Below are 13,639 nucleotides of genomic sequence, written 5' to 3'. Positions count from 1 at the left end.
TCATGGATTGGACAGTGGACAAAGTGATGTCATCTCATTGGTTGTTCAGAAAGCAGGCCAAACTTGGTGTGTGTGCGTGTGTGTCATGCTTGGTGTATTTGTGTGTGTTTGTGTGTGTCATGCTTGGTGTGTAGTTTTGTGTGTGTGTGTGTGTGTGTCATGCTTGGTGTATTTGTGTGTGTTTGTGTGTGATTGTATCATGCTTGGTGTGTAGGTGTGTGTGTGTGTCATGCTTGGTGTGTGTGTGTGTTTGTGTGTGATTGTATCATGCTTGGTGTGTAGGTGTGTGTGTGTGTGTGTGTCATGCTTGGTGTGTAGGTGTGTGTGTGTCATGCTTGGTGTGTAGGGGTGTGTGTGTGTGTGTCATGCTTGGTGTGTAGGTGTGTGTGTGTGTGTCATGCTTGGTGTGTAGGTGTGTGTGTGTGGGTCATGCTTGGTGTGTAGGTGTGTGTGTGTGGGTCATGCTTGGTGTGTAGGTGTGTGTGTGTGTGTGTGTGTGTGTGTCATGCTTGGTGTGTAGGTGTGTGTGTGTGTGTGTCATGCTTGGTGTGTAGGTGTGTGTCGCAGGAGCTGCTTCAGTATGCTGTGTGTATTATAGGCAGGACTGCAGTAGAAGCCCCAGTAGAACAGAGCGTTCCACACACACTGAGGAAGCAGAGGCCAGAGGAACAGGAAGATAATGCTGTGGATCCCCATCCTCCAGACATAAGCAAACACACGGTGTGGGAGCCTCCTGAAAACACACACACACACACACACACACACACACACACACACACACATCTTGTATTACTGACAGGTGGTGTATACAGTATGTACATAAAACACACACCATTCCATTTATAACCATCACTTGGTGTAGAATAAAAGGGTGGAGCTTATTCATATGGAAGAGGGCGGAGACTGTGTGGATGACATGTTTGTTTACAAGGACAGTCAACAGCTCTTAAAGAATGTGTGTACCCGAGTTGTCCTCGTCTCCAGCTGCTCCACACGGCGTGTCCCTCCTGTAAGGAGAGCAGTACAGCGTTCACAATGACTATTCGAGAGGTCCAATAGTGCACACTCAGCCAATCAAACGCAAACTCTGCCATCAGCTGATACGGCACGACCAACCACTTCACACCCAACCATGCCCACTGCCACCAGCTAGGCCACACCCACTCCTATAGACACAGACAGGTCTTAAGATGGAAATATTATGACAGGTATCAGTTAATCCCTGAAGACGGACTAGTGAAGGTGCGACATACCGTCAGCTCCTTCTGCTCACTGTGTGTAGGACAGCAGGTGTGTATGAGAGGAAGGAAGGAGCCTTCATAGTCAAACAGGTAGAGGAGGAGGAAGGTGAGGCGGGGCGAGTCCTTCAGAGCATAGACCAGGAACACAAACTTCTCTTCATTTGCCGCCTGCACAGAAAAGACAAAATGCTGCTGCAGTAAAGATCACATGGTACAGAGATGTCATACACAAATGTGTGCTCATCTCAGGGGACACTGCCTCTAAAAACCGAGGCCATGAATGTTGACTTAAAGACAAGGTGTAAAGACACCTTGTACTCCCACAGGTCACGTGGGGGTTTGACTCCGAAGCTCTGGACTCTGTAGAGCTCCTGCAGGAGGGCACGTCTGTGTGAAGGGTTCTCCATGAGGAACGGAGCACTGAGCAAGTCATCATCACCCAACAGGTTCAACAACCTGAGACACACACACACACACACACACACACACACACACACACACACACACACACACACACACACACATATAAAGCAGTTCTTAATCAACAGGAGGTGAAAAAGGGAAAGAAGATGAACAGAAGTAGATTTCTTCCTCACCTGCCGTTCACCTGCTCCTGTAAAAAGGTTTCTCTGTACTGATTGGTCCAGGACCCAAGCTGCTCCATCCACAGGGTGACATCATCAACCGTCCACCTGCTGATTGGCTTACTGACCAAGTTGTCATTGTAAATTCCTCCACTGGACCAGCGGTACATCAACAACATAACCTACACACACACACACACACACACACACACACACACACACACACACACACACACACACACGTACATATGAAGCCCAATAAATGCAGATACACACACACACACACACAGACAGACACACATACCAAAATACTGCACCGCCTCATATAACTGTACATATGAAGCCCTATAAATCCACAGACACAGAGAGACACACAGAAAGACACAGAGAGAGAGACACAGACAGACAGACAGACACACACAGACAGACACAGAGACACACAGAGACACACACAGAGACACACACAGAGACAGACTCAGTGACACACACACAGAAAGACACAGAGACACACACACAGACAGACACAGAGACGCACACACAGAAAGACACAGAGACACACATACAGACAGACACAGAGACAGACAGACACACAGACAGACACAGACACACAGACACAGACAGACACAGAGAGAGACACAGAGAGACAGACACACACAGACAGACACACACACAGTCAGACACAGAGACACACACAGACCGACACAGAGACACACACAGACAGACTCAGTGACACACACACAGAAAGACACAGAGACACACACAGAGACACAGAGACACACACACAGACAGACACAGAGTCACACAGACAGACACAGAGACACACAGACAGACACACAGACAGACACAGAGACACACAGACAGACACAGAGACACACAGACACACACAGACAGACACAGAGACACACACAGACAGATACAAAGACATACACAGACAGACACACACACAGACAGACACAGAGACACACAGACACACACAGACACACACAGAGACACACAGACACACACAGACAGACACAGAGACACAGACACACAGACAGACACAGAGACACACAGACAGACACACACACACACAGACACACAGACAGACACAGAGACACAGAGACACACAGACAGACACAGAGACACACAGACAGACAAACACACAGACAGACACAGAGACACACAGACAGACACAGAGACACAGACAGACACAGACACAGAAAGACACAGAGACACACAGACAGACACAGAGACACAGACAGACACAGAGACACACAGACAGACACACACAGACAGACAGAGACACACAGACAGACACACACAGACAGACACAGAGACACACACAGACAGATACAAAGACATACACAGACAGACACAGAGACACACAGACAGACACAGAGACACAGACAGACACAGAGACACAGACAGACACAGAGACACAGACAGACACAGAGACACAGACAGACACAGAGACACACAGACAGACACAGAGACACACAGACAGACACAGAGACACAGACAGACACAGAGACACAGACAGACACAAAGACACAGACAGACACAGAGACACACAGACAGACACACACAGACAGACACAGAGACACACACAGACAGACACAAAGACATACACAGACAGACACAAAGACACACAGACAGACACAGAGACACACAGACAGACACACAGACAGACACAGAGACACACAGACAGACACAGAGACACAGACAGACACAGAGACACACAGACAGACACAGAGACACACAGACAGACACACACAGACAGACACAGAGACACACACAGACAGACACAGAGACACACACAGACAGATACAAAGACATACACAGACAGACACAGAGACACACAGACAGACACAGAGACACACAGAGACACACACACAGAAAGACACAGAGACACACACACAGACAGACACACACAGACCATGATGCAGCTGAGTGTAAGGAACACTCCCAAACAGAAGCTTCCTGCTCTTCCTGATACAGATCTCTGATTGGATTGTTCATCTCCAAAACGCTGAAATGCCAGCAGTGAGCGAGAGATGCTAACGTTACTCTGGATCTCCTCACACCTTCTCCTCACGTCGGCCCCGTGAAGCTTCTCTACAGCATCCCTACACACAGTGTGTTGATATATGAACATGATGACAGTGATAAAGGTGATGAGTGTGTGATGGTGAACGTGTGTCTAACCTGAGCAGGATGTTGACTTTGGGGAAGCCATGCCATGGCTCTCTGCACTCAGGACACTCCGTGCGGTGTGACGACTCCCACCACAGGGCGAGGCAGTGACGGCAGAAGCTGTGGCCACATGTCAGCGTAGTCGGGTTCACCAACACGTCGTAACAACAGTGACATGACAACACACACTCCAACACACTGCTCTCACCAGAGACTGACTGTGTTCTTATTTCAGGATCAGACATTGGGACTTCACACTCAACATCTACACACAAAACAGACAGTTACAGGGGAAAACAGAACAGGTACCCAGCACAGGTAACCTGTACCGGTAACCCACAGCAGTAACCTGCACAGGTAACCCGCACAGGTAACCCGCACAGGTAACCCACACAGGTAACCCACAGCAGTAACCCGCAGCAGTAACCCGCACAGGTAACCCACAGCAGTAACCCGCACAGGTAACCCACACAGGTAACCCTCACCTGTAACCAGCACATGTAACCCGCACAGGTAACCCGCACAGGTAACCCGCACAGGTAACACACACAGGTAACACACACAGGTAACCTGCACAGGTAACCCGCACAGGTAACACACACAGGTAACCCGCACAGGTAACACACACAGGTAACCCGCAGCAGTAACCCACACAGGTAACCCCACACAGGTAACCCACACAGGTAACCCCACACAGGTAACCCCACACAGGTAACCCACAGCAGTAACCCGCACAGGTAACCCACACAGGTAACCCACACAGGTAACCCACACAGGTAACACACACAGGTAACCCCACACAGGTAACCCCACACAGGTAACCCGCACAGGTAACCCACACAGGTAACCCACACAGGTAACCCCACAGCAGTAACCCGCACAGGTAACCCACACAGGTAACCCCACAGCAGTAACCCGCACAGGTAACCCACACAGGTAACCCACACAGGTAACACACACAGGTAACCCCACACAGGTAACCCCACACAGGTAACCCGCACAGGTAACCCACACAGGTAACCCACACAGGTAACCCCACACAGCCTGGAGTTACATAAGAGTTCTACATGTGAGCACTACAAATAATATGGTATGAGTTAAAATACAGTTGGTGTTTCAGTATTATTAATTACACAGGTGATGACATCAGTTGGGGAAAGTTAAAAGCAGGTGAAAGCTGTATGTACAAAAGGTAAAATAACAAGTTTAATTAGTTATAAGTGAGATATACAGGAGAGACTGTGGAGGTTATGACACCTGTTAGCTTCATGCTAGTCAGCTGGAGACAAACAGCTACTGACTACCACAGCTTACAGGAAGCTTTTACCTACAGATCCCTAAAATATTTCAGATCAAACCTAACTAACTGTGTCACAGAAATAAACCCACAGATAGCCACAGCTAAGCTAACTCAACACCACAGCCTTTACACTTTACATGTGGAATCAGTGTCGCTTTAAACATTAACACAATTAGCCATTAGCTAACATGAAGCTAAGCTAGCAAAAACTCATGCTAACTAAAGACATAAACACAGACACACCTGTGCTGCCTTCAAGAGCGCTAAACTTCAGCAGCTTATTCACACTCGGCACTTCCTCTATAACTGTACAGCGTCCTAATGACGTGTCATGAACCCTAGTGCACTATGTCAAGGGACAAAGGGTGGTAATAATAATAATAATAATAATAATAATAATAATAATAATAATAATAATAATAATAATAATAATAGGAGTGCTCCTGCACGGTATACTTACAGGGAGCGAGAGGTCACATACTCACTATTTGGCGTCATCTTGTAACACGTGAATTACTGTAGTGAAATAACGTGACTTTGCTTTAGAACTCTTATTTTGAAAGGAAATGATCTCTCTTCCGTAAATACAACAGTTTCTGCTCTGAGGATGATGTGATGGGAAATTAATTACAGAAAGAGGTTTAGAGATCGAGCGTGTGTGTGTGTGTGTGTGTGTGTGTGTGTGTGTGTGTGTGTGTGTGTGTGTGTGTTCACTGCTGTGTGTGTGTGTGCTCACTGCTGTGTGTGTGTGTGTGTGTGTGTGTGTGTGTGTGTGTGTGTGTGTGTGTGTGTGTGTTCACTGCTGTGTGTTCACTGTTGTGTGTGTGTGTGTGCTCACTGCTGTGTGTGTGTGTGTGTGTTCACTGCTGTGTGTGTGTGTGCTCACTGCTGTGTGTGTGTGTGTGTGATCACTGCTGTGTGTGTGTGTGTGTGTGTGTGTGCTCACTGCTGTGTGTGTGTGTGTGTGTTCACTGCTGTGTGTGTGTGTGCGCTCACTGCTGTGTGTGTGTGTGTGTGCTCACTGCTGTGTGTGTGTGTGTGCTCACTGCTGTGTGTGTGTGTGTGTGTGTGTGTGTGTGCTCTCTGCTGTGTGTGTGTGTGTGTGTGTGTGTGTGCTCACTGCTGTGTGTGTGTGTGTGTGTGTGTGCTCACTGCTGTGTGTGTGTGTGTGTGTGTGTGTGAGCTCACTGCTGTGTGTGTGCACTTTGGATGTGTTAAATGCAGAGAACAAATTCTGAGTCTTACCCGTATGTCACGTCACTTTAATGACAGATAGGGGATTATAGATAACATTAATGACAGATAGTGGATTATAGATAACACTAATGACATAGAGGGAGATTATCGGTAATGGTAGTTGGTTTATAATTGGTCACATAAGGTCTGTCCATGATTTTTGCGGACGACACTGCAGTGATAGGACGCATCACTGGCGGTGACGAGGCAGCCTACAGGAGGGATGTGGCCAGTCTGGTGTCATGGTGCGGAGACAACAACCTCACCCTCAACAAGGACAAGACGAAGGAAAAGATAGTGGACATGAGAAAGGAGAAAAGAACGCATCAGCCACTGTTCATCCGGGAGCTTGAAGTGGAGAGGGTGAGCAATTTTAAATACCTGGGTGTCCACAAACGTCTGCAGAGAGTGGTGAAGACTGCGCAGAAGATCATCAGGACTCCACTGCCCTCTCTGCAGAGCATCTACCACCACAGAGTCCACAGGAGAGCTGCTTCCGTTCTCAAAGACCCCTCCCACCCCCAGTACGGATTGTTCACACTTCTACCCTCAGGACGGATGTACAGAAGTGTGAAATGTAGGACCTCTAGACTGAAGAACTCTTTATTCCCCTCTGCCATCACACTCCTAAACAGCTGATAGGAGTTTGCAATTATGGACATAACTGCTTAACTGTTTACATGGACATAACTGTTTACATTGGACTACATTTTTTGCACATTCATTTTCTCAGAACTGCACTACCTCACCAAGAACTGCACTACCTCACCAAGAACTGCTCTACCTCACCAAGAACTGCTCTACCTCACCAAGAACTGCACTACCTCACCAAGAACTGCACACTTTATTGCCTTATTCGGCACTGCACCTCTTATTGCCTTTATTAAGAACTTTATTTCTTTTATTGCTCTTTTTTATTCTATTTTATTCATTTTTCATTCTCACATTTTTATTTTTACTTTACTGTATGACATTTAGTGTGGACAGCAAAGTAAGAATTTCATTGTGCAGGGAAACATGCTTTCTGTCTGTCCGTATGACAATAAACACTTTCAATTTGAATTTGAATTTGCTTCATGTAGTGCTGCCCCCTGGTGGGCGATTGTATAAGCGTCTGCTCATCAGAATCAGAATCCTAGATATATATACACCAGATGTTGCCTTGGGGTTCTAAGCATGCGTCAAAACTGCCACCATCTTGGAACAGGGGTCTTGTCATAGGAAGCAGCCAGGTACCGCTGCTATCTCAGCCTGTACTTCCAATTCATGGACGATGCAGGACTTTTGTCAGCTGAGCACTGCATCCGATGGGCCTCTAACATCAACTCAGCAGCCCCGTCAGTGCCCAATGTCTCTATTAAACAGAGTCGTGAAAGCAGAAGTAGGCTCTGAGGACATATTTGGTCTTCGTGATCACATTGTTGAGAGCTAAGATGGCATAGAAAACCATCACTTTAGCTTAATTTTACTGGTTGTCTGTACCTTCCATACGTTGAGACAACACCATGTCGCAAAGGTTCATACTCTGTAACTGCAGAGCAAAAATCTAAGGAAGAAACGGTGTAAGGTCGTGTTGTTGCAGGGACACTAAATAAACCACTACAAATAAACCAATACAATTGAAATGTTTAAATGAACATGTGTAGTCACACCATTGCAGTGTTGCATGCAGTAGGCTATAAAGTAAGTAGTGATTGTGAAGTTTATAATAAACACACATTAGCACTATGCATTATATTTCGGAAAAAGTAGATTATCTCTGGACTTAATAATATGTACATGTCTGACGAACCAAAAAAAACCTAGAAAATCACATTCATGACGATTTATGGTGATTTGTTTTCTTTGCTTTCTTTGTCTACATTGACACTGATGCATTAAGAGGAGGAGGTCCCCTGTTCCAAGATGGCGGCTCTATTGACGCATTCGTTCCAATGTACTGCCGTAACCATGGCGACATCTAGTGTGTATATATATATATATCTATGTATCAGAATCAGAATCACATTTATTGTCCCAGTGTGTTGATGTTGACACACACGAGGAATTTGGTTCAAGCTGTATGTAACATAGATAACACTATACTATACAATACAGATGTGATACAATATACAGTGTGAGTATTAAATATGAATACAGAATATATAACAGATCAGTTATGTACATAAAGTGTGAGATATAACAATATAGTGCAATGTGCAGCAGCAGTAGTGTGTAATATATACGTATTTTTATAGAATTATTATTATAATAATTTGCTTCATGGAAGAGAGAAACAGATTTAAATTCTTATTGCATGTTATTTATTCAACGTCATTAGTGTCGTATCTTTGTTAACAGCCTTTTTTTTCTTTTTAGCTCAAAAATTAGGCAAACTTTTATTCTATGTAATATTAATTCATTACTGTAATTGTGTTGCGACTCTTATTATGAAATATGTTGTCCTGTCTGAGCCGGAAGTCCGGTTGTGATGTTTGCGTGTTGTGAGACTAAAAGCTACACCGTATCAGTGCAGGTAACATTAATAACACCGGTTATATCTGTGCTTATAACGTGTTTATAAAAACATCAGCTTCAGTTATTAACGAGAAATAACAGCACATCGTGTAACGTTTAACGTGCGGACGGTTTTCGCTAAAGTAGCTAACGGCTAGCTGACCTGTGTAAACTGGCTTAAACTGGCTTAAACTGGTTTAAACCGGTTTAATCCGGTGCGTTTGTAGTGAGAAGAGACAGATATTCAGTTCAGAGCAGTAATAATAGCGTTCAGGTGAAAAGTTACTGATGTTTAATCTTCACATTAATCACACTGTCATTAATATTCTGTCACTCCTGGATGTCATTTGTTCTGTTTTAATGTCACAGAATTTAAAGCCATGAGACGTTCTGGACTCTTCATCCGAGCAAAAGAGGAGGAGAAACGATGGATGGAGAGAAAGACAGAGAGACAGACAGCTGCAGCTCTGAGTGGACAGGAAGTGAGGGACTTTTATCAGAGTCTGTGGAAGGAGGAAAAGAAGGAGGAGAGAGAGACACTGAGGAAGGAGGAGTCTAAGGAGGAGAGAGAGACACTGAGGAAGGAGGAGTCTAAGGAGGAGAGAGAGACACTGAGGAAGGACGAGAGGAGGGAGAGACACCGAGGAGGGAGAGCAGGATGGAGTGAGTGATGTTCTCAACACACACAAATGTTCCTCATGACACTGTAGACTTTACTGTCACACTGACTGCAGGATTCTGTCTAATATATAATTATATGTTTATATTATACAGTAATAATATATTGTTTATATAAAAGTATTGCGCGGGGGGGGGGCCCGCCCCCCCCCCCCCCCCACACACACAAAAACAAACAAAACAAAACCAAAAAAACTGATGCAGTAACTCAGTGTTTACAGACTCAGCAGCACATCTAAGGGCCTTTTTACACTCGGTCACTTCATGTGTGTTCTCTGATCTGATAGATATCTGATTTGTTAAAGACAGGGTCTCCAATTTTTGAGAAACGCTTCAGAAAACCGAGTCGGGCCGATAATAAACAAAAAACAAAACAAACGCAGCCAATGGGCAGAAAGGGGCGTGTCTTGTCGATATGGGCGGAGAGGGTGTTCAGTATGCATGTGTGATGTTAGCAGAAAGCGGTTTTAACATGGACATGGAGGATTAAAACAAAGAAAGAAAGAGAAGAAAGACTTACGATAAGGACAAGAAGTAGGACGTGTTAATATAGGATCAGCTTTCCAGCACTGGAGAGAACTGAAGGAGCAGGAAGTTGGCCACATATTCACAGGTTGGAGTTTCCCGAGTCAATAACTCCTGAGCTAAACGCTGTTACTACACAAATAACACCTCTTTTCTATCGTAGTAATGTAGAGAGGCAGCTACAACCGCCTTTTGTGTAGTAACAGCGTTTAGCTCAGGAGTTATCGACTCGGGAAACTCCGACCTGTGAATATGTGGCCGACTTTACTTAAGACGCCGAGGCGCTTTTTTCCTTCTCGATAGGTGAGTAACGTTGGTTTTGCTTTGTTACACAGAACTAATATATGCCTTTGTCCTTTACATCATTATGCTTGTGTGGCATTTTTGATTGTTTGTTTATCTACAATCGTATTGTTCTTCCCTTCAGCTATGATAAAGACACGTTTCTTTCTGTTAGTCGCCTGGGTTACGTACGTATGTGTGGGTGGAGCTATCGATACAGGGGTGGGACCCGTTTGAGTTAGGGGCGTGTTTGTTTTGGTGATTTTATATGTCGACATCGGCTTTCAAACAACGGAGACCTCACCTTCAATACTGTCCCATTTACATCAGACCACATAAACGCGTCTCGGCGAATCTGATATCGATCCAATCTTTCTACTCCCGCCCAAAATGCTAATATATTTGCCCTCATTTCCGGGGTAACTGAAACAGAACACACTTTGGTGTTTGTGGTTTTCAGAACGCAATCAAAAAGAAGACGTAAAAACTGGTTACGACGTTTATGCTACAAAAAAACAGCGTTTACTGTTTGCTGCGTTTTCGCTGGCGGCAGCAGCGCGTTTTAAGCCCCGACGAGACGCCTGGGTGAAAGGTCACCTGTGTGAAAGATCACGTACTTCCGTTTGGGAGGAGTTTAGCGCTGACGTATGTGACTCGAACAACCACATTCATTTACACCTGTCCAGTTTCATCTGAAACGCGTCCCAGACCACCTCCTGAAGGGGTTTGTACCATCGGGTTTATATCCGTCTCCAAAACATTTCGGAGGGCATTTAGACCTGGTCTTTTTACCTTCGGGTAGCTATTGGATCACAGAGAACACAGGAAGTGACCAGGGGTAAAAAGGCCCATAAATCTCCTGATCTGTCAGACGGACAGACGGATCTCCTCCACACTTATTCTACAGGGTTTTAGACAGGATTTAGATCTGGACTTTTCCAGAACACGTTTCTTCCTCTGAAGTTGTTCCATGTGGGTTTGTGCTTTAGTTCATTACGGAGCAGGAGGTGATGAGCTGTATTGTATTTGGCCCAAGATGTTTTAGGGTTATGTCGTTAACAGCAGAGTCGTGTCAGGCTGCTTGCTTTGACAGGATGTTGATGTGAACATGGTCACAGTTACAGAAGTGCAGCACGTTTAACTTTCTGTCTCTTAAAGGTCATAGAAAAGGAGCGGTGAAGAATAGAGGAGGTGATGTTGGGAACTCGAGCTCGGCGCCCTCCGCAGGCCATACTGAGGGTTACAGGCTGCTGCGGTGTGCAGAGCAGGGCGACGTGCGGGGTGTGGAGGAGCTCCTGAGACGAGGCTGTGATGTGAACTTCAGAGACCAGTTTAACTGGACCGCACTGATGAGCGCCTCCTTCTCCGGGAGAACAGACACGGTCCGAGTCCTGCTCCAAAAGGGGGCGCTGTGGACACTGATCACTGACACAAAGGTAAGGGGAGACGTGTCTTTCTCTCTCTCACTCTCTCTCTCTCTCTCTCTCTCTCTCTCTCTCTCTCTTCCCCCTAACACTCTCTCGCTCTTTCCCTCTCTGTAGGGGAGAGATGCTTGTGATCTGGCTCGTCTTGCTGGTCATCATGATGTCGTCACCATCCTGCAGCAGTTCAGAATCACACACAACTCCCACACTTCACACACTCCTGCTGACCAAACACAAAGGTACCTGTGTGTAGATGTGTGTGTGTATAAATGTTTGTGTGTGCGTGTAAATGTTTGTGTGTGTGTGTGTGTGTGTGTGTGTGTGTGTGTGTGTGTGTGTGTGTGTGTGTGTGTGTAAATGTTTGTGTGTGTGTATACATGTTTGTGTGTGTATAAATGTTTGTGTGTGTGTGTATAAATGTTTGTGTGTGTGTATAAATGTTTGTGTGTGAGTGTAAATGTTTGTGTGTGTGTGTGTGTGTATAAGTGTTTGTGTGTGTGTGTGTGTATAAATGTGTGTGTGTAAATGTGTGTGTGTATAAATGTTTGTGTGTGTATAAATGCTTGTGTGTGTATAAATGTTTGTGTGCGTGTATAAGTGTTTGTGTGTATAAATGCTTGTGTGTGTGTGTAAATGTTTGTGTGTGTGTGTGTGTGTGTGTGTATACATGTTTGTGTGTGTGTATAAATGTTTGTGTGTGTACATGTTTGTGTGTGTGTAAATGTTTGTGTGTGTATACATGTTAGTGTGTGTGTATACATGTTTGTGTGTGTACATGTTTGTGTGTGTGTGCGTGTGTGTATACATGTTTGTGTGTATACATGTTTGTGTGTGTGTAAATGTTTGTGTGTGTATACAAGTTAGTGTGTGTGTGTGTGTGTATACATGTTTGTGTGTGTATACATCAGTGTACATTGAACATGTGAGAATAATAATGACTATATGTGTGTTTATGCCCCAGCTCTGCTCCCACTCAGTGGTGCGAGGTGTGTGAGGTGTGTTACACAGACAGCACAGACACACACATCTCTTCCACGCTGCACCAGTTCAACCTGAAGCGTCCTCCGTCACTCCCTAACTACTGTCTCGCTCCCTCCAGCGTGGGCTACAAGGTGATGCTGCGTTTGGGATGGGACCCTCACTCCGGCCTGGGACCAGAACACTCGGGACGCCGCGTCCCTGTTAGCACCGTGCTCAAACTCAATACCAAAGGCCTTGGGTTCGGGCCCAAGCCCAGGTCAAAGGTCACACACTTCAAGGCCAATGACGTGCAGGCTGTCGACAGGGCACGTAAAAGACGAGAGGAGAGACGGAATCGAGCGGCGACAGTCAGCGCTAAGGACAGAAAGAGGACAGAGGACAGACAGAGACAGTGGGAGAGAGATTTCCGCACCTCGTTCAACATCGACCTCTGATGCTGATTTTCATGCATCATCTTTTATTTATTGGTGTGAAAAAGGACAAAGTGTTTAATTTATAATGTTTTATTAAGTTACCTCACAAAGTTAATTCTGTTCTCACAGTAACACTAACACCACTCAGTGTAGTGCCCTCAGCATGGGACACGGTCTGGTGAAGGGACAGTGGGCGTGGCCAGAGGGCACTTAGGGCACTCTCACGCTGCACAATTAATCATACAGCCTTCAATAATAATTAAACCACAAGGAAATAAAAATAAAAACTACTTTGTTTTTAACCTCA

The 13,639-nt window shown here is 45.5% G+C and overlaps 2 protein-coding genes and 1 long non-coding RNA gene across 8 annotated transcripts in view; 1 reads left to right on the top strand and 2 right to left on the bottom strand.

Moving 5' to 3' along the window:
• The window catches only part of LOC125139381, a 985-nt gene extending 789 nt beyond the window's left edge, over positions 1–196 (bottom strand). The window contains exon 1 of the long non-coding RNA XR_007138431.1: positions 1–196. This exon is cut by the window's left edge and continues 168 nt beyond it. This is a non-coding gene — a long non-coding RNA (uncharacterized LOC125139381).
• Positions 197–471: 275 nt separating this feature from the next.
• Positions 472–5,960, bottom strand: LOC125139377 (bifunctional apoptosis regulator-like). 4 transcript variants are annotated; one of them, XM_047803022.1, is made up of 8 exons: positions 5,758–5,960; positions 4,010–4,262; positions 3,741–3,930; positions 1,838–2,007; positions 1,553–1,697; positions 1,254–1,409; positions 964–1,166; positions 472–733 (listed from the first exon to the last, which is right to left on the bottom strand). In XM_047803022.1, the coding sequence occupies exons 2-8, from the start codon at positions 4,240–4,242 to the stop codon at positions 538–540; spliced, it is 1,293 nt and encodes a 430-aa protein (XP_047658978.1). In that variant the 5' UTR covers positions 4,243–4,262; positions 5,758–5,960; the 3' UTR covers positions 472–537. The 4 variants fall into 4 exon arrangements, with proteins under 4 accessions (XP_047658978.1, XP_047658977.1, XP_047658980.1 ...); XM_047803021.1 differs by lacking the exon at positions 5,758–5,960 and adding an exon at positions 5,541–5,689; XM_047803024.1 differs by lacking the exon at positions 5,758–5,960 and adding an exon at positions 5,541–5,689 and having other exon boundaries at positions 964–1,007.
• Positions 5,961–8,514: 2,554 nt separating this feature from the next.
• Positions 8,515–13,639, top strand: LOC113658437 (G patch domain and ankyrin repeats 1). Of its 3 annotated transcripts, none has more exons than XM_027170852.2 (5): positions 8,515–8,649; positions 9,399–9,692; positions 11,673–11,950; positions 12,056–12,177; positions 12,900–13,639. In XM_027170852.2, the coding sequence occupies exons 2-5, from the start codon at positions 9,410–9,412 to the stop codon at positions 13,351–13,353; spliced, it is 1,137 nt and encodes a 378-aa protein (XP_027026653.2). In that variant the 5' UTR covers positions 8,515–8,649; positions 9,399–9,409; the 3' UTR covers positions 13,354–13,639. The 3 variants fall into 3 exon arrangements, with proteins under 3 accessions (XP_027026653.2, XP_027026654.2, XP_027026655.2); XM_027170853.2 differs by lacking the exon at positions 8,515–8,649 and adding an exon at positions 8,924–9,048; XM_027170854.2 differs by lacking the exon at positions 8,515–8,649 and adding an exon at positions 9,082–9,303.

The sequence above is a fragment of the Tachysurus fulvidraco genome, chromosome 18 (genome assembly GCF_022655615.1).
Source record: "Tachysurus fulvidraco isolate hzauxx_2018 chromosome 18, HZAU_PFXX_2.0, whole genome shotgun sequence".
Classification (NCBI taxonomy): Eukaryota; Metazoa; Chordata; class Actinopteri; order Siluriformes; family Bagridae; genus Tachysurus; species Tachysurus fulvidraco.
This window is presented reverse-complemented; position numbering and strand designations above follow the sequence as displayed.

What these genes read in the sequence shown, in the direction of transcription:
- LOC125139377 (XM_047803022.1), bottom strand. Translation starts at nt 4,242, where the DNA reads ATGTCTGATCCTGAAATAAGAACACAGTCAGTCTCTGGTGAGAGCAGT. An exon ending in TTACACTCAGCTGCATCATG is followed by an intron (nt 2,008 to 3,740) that starts GTCTGTGTGTGT and finishes GTGTGTGTGTAG; the next exon opens with GTTATGTTGTTGATGTACCG. An exon ending in GTGAGCAGAAGGAGCTGACG is followed by an intron (nt 1,167 to 1,253) that starts GTATGTCGCACC and finishes CTGTGTCTATAG; the next exon opens with GAGTGGGTGTGGCCTAGCTG.
- LOC113658437 (XM_027170852.2), top strand. Translation starts at nt 9,410, where the DNA reads ATGAGACGTTCTGGACTCTTCATCCGAGCAAAAGAGGAGGAGAAACGA. An exon ending in CACTGATCACTGACACAAAG is followed by an intron (nt 11,951 to 12,055) that starts GTAAGGGGAGAC and finishes CCCTCTCTGTAG; the next exon opens with GGGAGAGATGCTTGTGATCT. An exon ending in CCTGCTGACCAAACACAAAG is followed by an intron (nt 12,178 to 12,899) that starts GTACCTGTGTGT and finishes TTTATGCCCCAG; the next exon opens with CTCTGCTCCCACTCAGTGGT.